The sequence below is a fragment of the Macadamia integrifolia genome, chromosome 3 (genome assembly GCF_013358625.1).
Source record: "Macadamia integrifolia cultivar HAES 741 chromosome 3, SCU_Mint_v3, whole genome shotgun sequence".
Classification (NCBI taxonomy): Eukaryota; Viridiplantae; Streptophyta; class Magnoliopsida; order Proteales; family Proteaceae; genus Macadamia; species Macadamia integrifolia.
In genome coordinates this window covers 16560616-16572050 of record NC_056559.1, presented here as the reverse complement: position 1 = coordinate 16572050, position 11435 = coordinate 16560616, and the positions used below count along the sequence as shown (strand labels likewise).

At 37.7% G+C, this 11435-nt stretch overlaps 1 protein-coding gene across 1 annotated transcript in view; it reads left to right on the top strand.

Annotated features, from left to right (window-relative positions):
- LOC122074852 (DEAD-box ATP-dependent RNA helicase 10) overlaps nt 1-11435 on the top strand; it is a gene marked incomplete in the record, with an annotated part of 34130 nt that overhangs the window by 5047 nt on the left and 17648 nt on the right. The window contains 5 exon segments of the mRNA XM_042639825.1: nt 3761-3910; nt 4004-4136; nt 4268-4337; nt 5286-5348; nt 7147-7221. Coding sequence (XP_042495759.1) covers nt 3775-3910; nt 4004-4136; nt 4268-4337; nt 5286-5348; nt 7147-7221 — 477 coding nt within the window.

Below are 11435 nucleotides of genomic sequence, written 5' to 3'. Positions count from 1 at the left end.
AAAAAAAAAAAACATATTTTTTTTTTTTACAATTATGATTATATAATTTACTTACAATTCTTGTCATATTTAGCTGAATTATTTTTCATATATTTAATATTTATTTATTTATTTATTTTTAATCTCAAATAAAAACTAAATGGTTGCAAAGTAAAGTTAAATAGTTAGTGCCATAGGTTGAAAGTGTTAATCCGCCAAACGGGGCGGCTGCCTGTAAGAGGACTATCCCGCGGCAAGGCAGTACAATTGCTTTCTTTATCCTGCTTCCCGGTAGTCCGTGACGTGCTAGGTGCTGGAGGTAAGCAGTTGATGTAGTACTTATGCAGAGACAGATGACCAGTAAGTACACAAAGCACTGTATGCACGATGAGATAGTAAAGGGGTTTTATTTGATAGTCTCGAAGCTAGTTCTGGTCATTCAAACATTGGAAAGGGCTGAAGCGACAACGCTTTCTCTTACGATAGAAAGGGGAAGCGGAAGCGGAAGCAGAAGCTGCAGGTTGTTGTGTTAGTGAATGCATAAAAAAGAGTATCATCCGAGACAAAAGCTAACGAAAGACAGCGAGCTCAACGAAACAAGCGGGGGGTAGCAACTAGATTAACGTGGAAAGGGAATCGGTAGGTTACCACGCAGCCTTAGCTACTCCATGAAACCCAAGCTCGGTCAGCAAGGGAAACTCGGGAGAGGGTGGTCGTAGATCAGCTCGACAAGGGAAGCAAGGGAATCGGTCTTCGCTTAGACTATTGATTATATCACTTTATTTTACTTTGCAACCATTTAGTTTTGATTTGAAATAAAAAATAAATATTAAATATATGAAAAATATTTCAGCTAAATATGACAAGAGTTGTAAGTAGATTATATAATCATAATTATAAAAAAAAAAATTATCATTTTTTTAAAATTAAATTCCTCTTCCCTTCTTTTTCTTTTACCTATAAATAATCTTGTTAAGGATTCTACTCCATAGAATCATGTAAACAACCCCATAATGTTTACTTTCTAGAATACAATAACGAATCATAAAAGAGATTAACCACATACCCATTAAGCGTGAGTGTAGTCTCAAGATTAATGATAGTCTCTTCATGGATCTTTAAATACACAAACAGATCTTATGCAACCTTTCACCCTTGGAATTCTTTCACATAGGCACTGTTCTTATAAAGGAGTCTGTGCTTCCAAAACCATGAAAATAAAAAGTGATGGCTATAGGACCATGAGCTTCTATTTATAATAGAATCTCTAAAACCATAATTCATTCCCATGATAGATTGGACTAGATATATCTCACATGGAGTGGGTCAGATTATCCTGACCCAATAGATCATTCTAGATCAGTTAAGCCCATAAAATCCTAACAAATCCCTCCCTTTGTTTTGTGTAAATTTTATTGAATGAAACATAATATGGGTATTTCTGTAAAAAAAGAAAAAAATCTAATAGTGGATAATTAAATAATTTTTTTTTAAAATTTTTATTTATGAGCACGTGTTGTATTGGTTTAAGATTGATGGTGTAAATTATAAATAACGGAAATTCGTAGTCTCATGTTAAACCCTCTCACTCTCTGCCTCCCACGTCTGTCCTTCCTCCTGCGGTTCCCAAAACCCTTTACCTCTTCAGGGACGAATCTCTTTTTTGTGGTTTCTTCATTGAGAGTTGGCTGGAATTTTTTCAAGAATCAGTGGTGGATCGAGCAACGATTATCTTCCATTACTGATGAGTTTAATTCTATTTTTAGGTTAATCTCTTTTTCTCTACGATTCTTTGACACACACACACACACACTCTGTTTTTCTCTTATGTGTTTCTTGGCAAATTATGAAGCCCCCTGGTACCTGTAACTGGAGATTATATATCTCCACTTTTTTTTGATTTTGAAACGTTCACAAGGATGGTGGATAGGTTTCTGCTTCTTCATTTTGAGAACATAGACCCCCATCTGTGACCATTGGAGTGTGTTCAGGTGTTGGTAAAAGAAAGAAAAAAAGGGACTGAAGAGACAAATCCAAAAAACCATGTGAATATGCCACCTATTTGCAAATTCATAGGTCTTCCATAACAACACTACAATCCTTTCAGTAAGAAATTGAAGATTTGAGTAGACCACATCTAATACATAAGTCGAATGAGTTGTGATCTGCAACCCAAGCAGCCAATTCCAAAAAGGGTCATTATAGGCAGAATCATGCGCAACATGTAAACAAAAGTCGCCTGTTAAATTCAAAGTTGCAGGTGTGGGGAATCATGTCTTCTGCTCAATTCATGGACGAGATTCAGCTTGTCAATGATCTCACAATTGATATTGAGTTTGGTGTTCGGATGCTCAATATCAACGGCGGGCCCATTAAGCTCCAGGCTCCAGGGGTACAAGATATTTTATTCTTTCTGTATGAAAGTTGAGCGCATCTCCGGATAAAAACAGAGAAAGTATAGAAATTAAGAAGATGAGAATAGAATCAAAGGGGAGGACAATGAATACTATGCCTTAAAGTTGGTGGATGTATAAAGATACAAATTTGGAGTTGGGGTGAAGATAAATTTTTCTTGGATCTCCGTCCGATATCTCTATATTCAATTGGGAGACGGCTAGTTAATCCTTGCATTCTGCTCCTTCAATATCCCTTGACTATCAGTAAAGGGTTATGTGGATGATCATCCTCTTCCCCAATGGACCAATCTATCAAGGCAAGAATGCTTGAGATTAGTATGCTTCAGTTAAATTGGTGCCAAATCAAAACAATGTTGGAGGCCTGCACACTGGTAGTACGAACCAATTTCTCATTCTAGAATTTATTCTATTTAGTAGTAACCAAATGATTTTGATATCTGATATATAAATTATTTTCAGAATATAAATAGGTCAGAAGAAATAGAAATCATACCAAAGAGAGTCTGAATTGTAACAAGGGGTTTTTCTCCCTCCATACAAGCAAGGTTCAAGGTATTGGGTTTCGACCCTTGGGGAGGCCGAATTTCGAGGAAACCAAGGAATTTTTCCTGGTTGGGTGGAAACTTTGGTTTTGACCCCCAAAATGTGTTTCTTTTGCCTATTTTTTGTATACGTCCTATTGTAGACATTTCTAACACAATTACATAATTAGTGTCATGGAAAAAACACCTAAAGTTATACTTGTGGTGAGAACCAAAGTTTGCTAATGTACGTTGAGTTATTGACTGAAACTATATTACATAAGTACATAGTCTACATTATATGTAGTCTACAATCTACATAAGTACATAATTGTGAAATACATGAATAAAAGTTTAAAACAAACAAAACATAATGCAAAAGATCCAAAATAAACAATAATATTACATAATTGTGAGTTATCTCTCAAGTCTCAACTCTCAAAAGTGGTCCAAGCTCCCTTCCTTAGGTAGATTTTGCAAGATCCAAGCTTACATTGAAGTTTTTGGGCAAAAAAGGAAAATTGAGTGTTTTCCCAATTTCCCACTTCACAGAGAAGAAAATATGGGGAAAGGGTCGAAATTTTGAAATGAGAACACTTGGTCTCCTATTTAAGCATGTTTTATACAGGCTGACCGAAATGTGGGAATTTTGGTCGAAACTAGTGACTTTTAAAAATCACAGGCTATATAATATCGGAGTCATGGGATACCGTCAAAATGTGGGAAATTTCTACGGTATCACTTGAGTTCTTGAACCATGCATACTAGTAGAGGGCTGTTTTATTTTATTTTTTTTGGGGGTATTCTCAATCCTAGCTTTGTTCTTTTTCTTATCTGTGTCAGGCTAATTGTGTGAAATGGCTGAAGAGAACGAAGATACACAGACATTCAAGGGTTTGGGCATTTGTGATGAACTGGGGGTGGTCTGTGATAGCTTGGGTTGGAAAACCCCATCGAAAATCCAGTCTGAAGCTATTCCTTATGCACTTCAAGGTTCATATTTCCCTTTTATTTTCCTATTTATTTGTTAATATGTCATATGTTTATGCAATATGATGGTTCCATTCTTTGGTTTCTGTACTTCAGGGAAAGATTTGATTGGATTAGCCCCCACGGGTTCCGGTAAGACTGCAGCCTTTGCTCTCCCCATTATCCAGTCTCTTTTAGATTCTCCAAAAGCATCACAAGCATTCTTTGCTTGCGTGCTTTCTCCAACAAGGTTTGTGATGTAGCTGATTTTAATTTCATTACAATTCTTATTATTCTTAATATCCAAGTTCAGGGGAAAAAATTATCTTCTGTTGTCTTCCTCAAAATATTCTTATTATTTTCTTTATCATTCTACTCTAGGGAACTTGCAATTCAGATTGCTGAACAGTTTGAAGCTTTGGGTTCTGGCATTGGCTTGAAGAGTGCAGTGGTGAGTCCTTTTATCACATTTGTATGTACAAACATTTATTAATTAGAGAGCATGGATGTGGAACTACCCATGTTGCATCCTACAGTAACATGGGGGTATTATCTACCACGTGGCATGTCAGGTACACAGTTGGACACAAATTTCACTGAGAGGTAAGCCTCATCTTCCCTGTAAACTAAATGGTTAAAAGCCTTCCCAAAAAAATATTGGACTGTTAAAAATCAAGTTTGAATGTGCAACACGTAGTGGACGATATGATTAAATTAGGGACTTAAATTTGAGATGTGACCATGGTGTCCCTATATGGGTTGGAATTTCTCCCTTGGCATGCCATATGGTAGAAATCAGGGAGGCTGAAGTGCCTTTCTATCTTTGTGTTCCATCTTGCATACTTTTTGCCTTATAAATACTGTGGCTTTAGATTCTACCTTTTTTTTGTTATCACAATTGAGACCATGTATTGAAGGATTTAGGTGGTTATCATGACTTCCAAGTACACAAGTCATAAGCCTCATGCTTCCTTATTGTGTATAGAATTAATTTGATTGGAAAAATATATGACTCAATTGAAATCCATTCCGTTCCAATACAAAAATAGTTCCATACCTTTTGTGCTTCGAATAAGTGATGGTTTTCTTGAAAACTATGCTCTGTAGGTTGCCCTCCATTTGGAATAAGGACAACCTTACAAAAAAAGAATGCTTAGAATCTTTAGAAGACAACTATGTGGATATCCTTTTAGTTCTAGTACTTAGGAGGGGCAATATTTCTATATCCTTACTGAGAGAAAGTAACATGTAAATGAAGGAGTAAGTTTAAAAAGAAACTATATACGGTGGAATAAGAATACAATGCAGAGGCAAGGAAATAGAAATTAATATAAATTTTCATATCTTCCTCCTGTCATCCTAAGTTTTTCTGCCTAAGAGCTACTTCTGATCTATGCAGCTTGTTGGAGGGGTGGATATGATGCAACAGACAATTGCACTTGCTAAGAGGCCGCAAGTTGTTGTACGTGTTTGTGCAAGCCTTTTTTTTTTTAATTAATATATTTCATTTTTATTTCATCAATTTCTCATTAACATGGATCTCTGGATGTGTGGAATTTTTAATTTGTTCTCACTGTTTCCTTTGTTTTGCTAAAGTGAAGGTGTATGATACTTGTTTCAGTTGCAAAGCATATGTATTCCCTTATTATTTTCTTCTTTTTGAATTTATTGTTTTGATCATTCACTTCATTTTTTCCACCCCTCCTGGGTATAGGCCAAGTTTATTTATCTCAAGTTGCTGGTAATGGACATCAATTTTTTTTCCTACATCTTATGGTTTATTAAGAATTGTCCAAAGTTATTTTCCGTCCTCTTTTTTTTTTTTGGGTGAATAAGAAATTCGAAACCAAGGAGAAAGGAAAGGGGGGGGGGAATGTATTGAACCCCGAGGTGAAGAAAAATACAAGAAATGATGCTACAACGGTACAACCCCTAAGGGGCGGGGAAGGGGGGAGAAAAATAGAAAAGGATAAACCCCAAGAAGCAACAGTGAGACTTCTCCTTGGGGAGTTTACAATAGCAGGACAAGGGATCAGAGAAATTTTGGAGGAGACTTCAAAGTAAATGGTATTCCAAATCTTGTCGAATGACCTGGAGATGGAGGTCCATCTATGAAGGTTGCGCTCCATCCAAATGTGGTAAATAGCAACCCCAAAGGTGAGCTTACCTACAGTGTCCCAAATGGATTTCCCATCCAGATCCATTCTCTCGAGAGGGGGAGGGGGCTCCTCATGGTAGGCCAACAAATCGCAAGAACTCGCTTCCAAATGGTGGAAGTGAAAAGGCACTCAAAGAAGAGGTGGTTGGTGTTTTCGGAACTATTCCAACAAAGGCAACAAGCGGGAGGGACATGGATATGGCGGTGAATAAGGAAGGACTGGGTGGGGTGACAACTGGAAAGAGCTCTCCAAATAGTGAAGCTGTTTCTATCCCCGACATTAGAATGTTTGTCAATCATTTGTGTGTGTGCAATTTTTTGTCCTTGAGCTTCAGTTTTGACTGAATAGTGTTCCTCATATAATGTGTTTTATGGAAATTGTGTTTAAGTTAAATCTTTCATGATTTATTATAACTTCCATTACATCCTTTATGGTTTCTAAGTAATTTTTGGAATTAAGAAGTAATTATATGGATTTAAAAACTTAATTCCTTTTTTACAAAACATTATATTGGATGCATGATCGAATAGAGCTAAAACCAAGTGCATCACATATGGCAATGAATGACAGTAAGTGTAGTTTTTTGCAGTTCCCCAGAAAAATGATGATAGTTTCATTTTCTAATAGATGTATCTTAATTGCATACTATAAAGCAGTTCTAGAGAATAAATGTAATTTGTACTTTTTTAATTAGTTTTCTGGAAACTAACTAATTGTCGGAAAATCTACCTTTTATTTGAAGGGGGGGGGGGTTCTGTGGTGATTCCAGATTATGTCTTGGCGTCCAATTATTTCAGTAACAAGTAATGAACATGTGCCAAAAAATTATTGAGTGGCTCATAATCGTGTAATTGAGATATATTTCTTATATTTTTCTTACTTAATCCATTTATTTGTCATACCTCATCTTCATTATAATGGTTCCTACTGTTGATTCACCTATTTTCTTTTGTGTGTGCGTGTGTGTGTTTTTTTTTAATTCATCAATCTACCTAGCTTATCAGCATTATCTGCTTATATATTCAGATGCTGTTGCAGTAGTGTTGCTTGATCAAATTCTAAACAGGTACTTTTTTTTTTTGGTTATTTTATCTTTTATAGGTGGGAACACCTGGCCGACTTGTTGATCATCTTTCCAATACAAAGGGTTTTAGCCTTCGGACTTTGAAATACCTGGTATAACTCTCTCTCTCTCACTTCTGTTACTTTCTTAATGGTTATAAACTTTGGCCAGAGGCCCAGAGTTGCAGCAGAAAGATTAGTGTGGGTGTTATTCTTTCACTCTTTCTTTTCTTGGTGGTAACAATCTTTTTTAATGGATAGGAAAACAAGAATCAACCTACCGGTAATCAAATTATCAATCATCAATCATAAGATAAAATGGATCTACATGTCTGCACACCAGTAACAGTTGGTATCCTTGATACCTAAGAACTCATCTAGTAAGACTTAATATCACTGCAAAACTTTCGACTAAAAACCCTCCCAACCCCTTAAAAAACTATAATGAAGGAAATTATGAATTTGATTGGACATAAGATTTGATAACCTGCCTTTAGTCCTTGCATTCTGCTACCCTCCTCTACCTCTACCTCTACTTGCCTTGACCCATCCCCCCCCCTCCCCCCAAATTTTTTTTTTTCCATTTTATATTTGATGGGTAGATTGCCATATCCTTAATTCCTTCTTCAGTTCAGGTAACCTGACCACATGATTCATTGACATCCTTCTGAGTGGGGTATCTACCTCTACATTTCCATGTGACTGCTGCACAAGTCCTCATCTTTCCCCCTGCAATCTTGTTCTTTTAGCCCCTGAAGTAATGTAGATCGAGCTGTCAAAAAGAGGATTAAACGCTGGTCCATTTTTGGTTCAATTCTGGTTCTCTACTTCAGACATCAAACTGGACCCTGAATGGACTAATGTATGTTATTTCAAGTGTCCAATGGGTTGTATGGGCATAGGCTTTATATTTTATTGATGTCAGTCTAAATTACCCAGGGGTAATCAGTTCAAGTAGGATCCATCACAAATTCCAGCACGAAAATCAAGTTCAGTTTTAACAGAAAACTCAGATCTGGAAAATAGGGCTGAATAGAGGAGATTTCGATTACTCATTGCAAATTACAAGACAAAGAAAAGGAAAAAGAGAGAAGAGAGATGGCTGTAACCTTTGGGAGTGACAACCTTGTGTTGAAACTCCCACTTCATTCAATATATATAATAGAACATAACCCTATTAGGGGCGCAAAAGTAAATACAGAATAAAGAGACCCAAAAAGACAAAAGCCCCCAAGGGGAGAGAATCGAGATTGGCGCTAATCTCGATTATCTCCTCCCCTTCATTCGACATCTTCTAACACTCCCCCTCAAGTTGGAGCATAGATGTCAATCATGCCCAGCTTGTGACAAATATGCGACGTGGTAAAAACATCTATAAGTTGTTCTCTTGTGCAAACATGACTCGTAGAGATAACCCCTTGCTGCAGCTCCTCTCGAACAAAGTGATAACACTCCCCCTTAAGTTGGATTTGATGAAATATGAATAACAACTTGGTTATCATACCACAACTGCATAAAGGAGGTGCACTCAAACCCAAGTTCCATCAACAACCTCTTCACTCACATCAACTCACAAGTGTCATGTGCCATGGCACGATATTCAAACTCTGCACTCTACTGTGACACAACAACCTGTTTTTTACTCTTCCACGACACAGGTTTCGGCCAACAAAAGTACAGTACCCATTGGTTGATCACCTATCAACAAGAGATTCAGCCCAATTAGCATCACTAAAACTTTCAACACATCCATGCCCATGATCAGGGTATAACAAACCACGGCTTGGAGCCTTCTTGAGATACCTCAAAATACGAACAACAACCTCCCAATGGGATGTACGCGGAGAGGAAAGAAACTGACTCACAACACTGACAGAGAAGGCAATGTTAGGTCACACATTCAAATAATTCAGCTTTCCCACCAACCTTTGATACTTCTCAGGATCTTCTAACATATCACCTCTTTTAGCTGTAAGTTTCACATTTGGACCCGTTGGAGTATTAAGAGGTTTGACTTCTAACATACTAGTCCATGTAAGTAAATCCAGAATGTATTTTCACTGAGAAAGTTAAATTCCCTTACTTGATTGGGCAACTTCAATACCCAAAAAATACTTCAACCTTCCTAGACCCTTAGTTTGAAATTTATGTTGAAGGTGAACCTTCAATACTGGATACCCTCAACATTGTCACGCAAGATAACATCATCATCAACATGAACAGCAAGGACTATCCTTCCCATATCATATCACCTATAGAAAATTGAGTGATTGCTGTTACACCTTGACATTCCAAACTCAAGAACCACCTCAGTAAATATGCCAAACCATGCCCGAGGAGACTGCTGCAATCTATATAAAGACTTCTTCAGCTTGCACAACATCCAGACTCCCCTGAGCAACAACCTTGAAGGTTGCTCCATATAAACTTCCTCATGTAGATCACTGTGAAGAAACACATTTCTTACATTAAGTTGATATAACTGCCAATGATGAGAAGCATCAAGAGAAATCAAAATACGGACGAACGTAAGTGTGGCAACAGGAGAAAAAGTGTCCACATAGTCAACCCTATAAACTTGACCCTTTGGCAACCAACCTTGCCTTCAATTGAACAAGAGAACCATCAGGGTTGACCTTAACCACATACACCGAATGACAACCAATAGCAGACTTACCAGGAGGTAAAGGGAGAAGATCCAAAGTCTGATTTTCCTTCGAGGCCAATAATTCTTCCTCTATAGCTATCCTCTAGCCAGGACTAGATGATGTCTTTGTAGTAGACTTACGAACAGGATAACTAGAAATAATAGAAAGATAAGAGAGAAAATAATGTGATAAAATAGAATAGGAAACAAAGTTAGAAGTTGGAAGATCGAGATAAAAAATAGGGATACCTGACTCAGGACCTGTAGACGAAGATGATGAGGTAGGCACTATAGAAGCAAGGGATTCTAGATCTTTCCGATGACGAAGAGTATATACCTGAACACCTGGTAGAGGAGGTGGTGGGTTTGCAATAGTTGGAACTTGTGGAACTAATTGATGAACAATATAAAGGGGAAGATCATCATCCAACTCAATAAAATTTAACACATTCTCTAGCTGTGGGCTCTCTGCTAACTGCTCTCTAGCTCTTAGATCTCCGGTGCTACACTCCCACCCCCCGCAGGCAGCGACTAGAGCTTAACCACTAGGTAAGTATACCCCTCCTCATCCGATTCCCTCTCCCTTCTCTATACCCCTCTCTCGAATCTCTCTCCTTGTTCGATCTCTCTCGCACGATCTAGATAGCTCTCTTCCAATTCTTTTTCTCCCTTCTATCTAACCCTAACCCTAACCCTAACCCTAACCCTAACCCTAACCCCTGATTATGACGAATCTCTCTCTCTCTCTCTCTCTCTCTCGATTTCCCCCACACGACCTCTCTGCTATCCAAGTATTTATTCAACCCTTTGCATGACCTAGCTTGTTCTCTGCCAATACCCCAACCCCAATTCTTTCGAATGTTCCGCTCATCTGTTGATAGGCCTCTTGAGAACAGATCTCCATCACTGCCACTACAACCATGTTTTACAAAAAAAATAAAATAAAGAAATAAATAAATATATATCCTGCAACTCTTTGACTTCGAGAATCTACTGCGAAAGTTCTCTCCGCTTGGTCTCCTTATTAGTTCCCAGATAATAAGGACTCTGGGCTGATCTCCCACGCCCATGGTTTTAAGTATCTCCGATACCGATACGATACCCTCCGATACGTATCTTAAATTTAGCCAACCGATACGATACACACCGATACGATACATGAAATTTTTAAAATCCTTTCATATCGATATATATCCTACAATACATACCGATATGCATCAATACACCACCAATACACATCGATACGATACGATATGCCTCGATACGACTATGAAAATTATAAAATTGAGGTAAAATGTACGTTTCGGTATGTATTGGTACGTATCGGTGAGTATCGGTATGTATCGATCGGTACGTATCGATATGTATCGATCGGTACGTATCGATATGTATCGATCGGTACGTATCGATATGTATCGATCGGTACGTATCGATATGTATCGATCGGTACATATCGGTATATATTGGCACGTATCGGTGAGTATTGATATATATATATTGGTACATATCGGTGAGTATCGATACCTATCGGTGAGTATCGGTATGTACCGATACAGTGCACTATGGTCATATAATGGCCAAGATGGGTAATTTTTTAGAAAAACACGATTTTTTGAAGGGTTTTTGTTCCAAAGTTGCTGTCAGCCATATTTCTCTCTAACTAAAGTGGAAATCAAGGTTG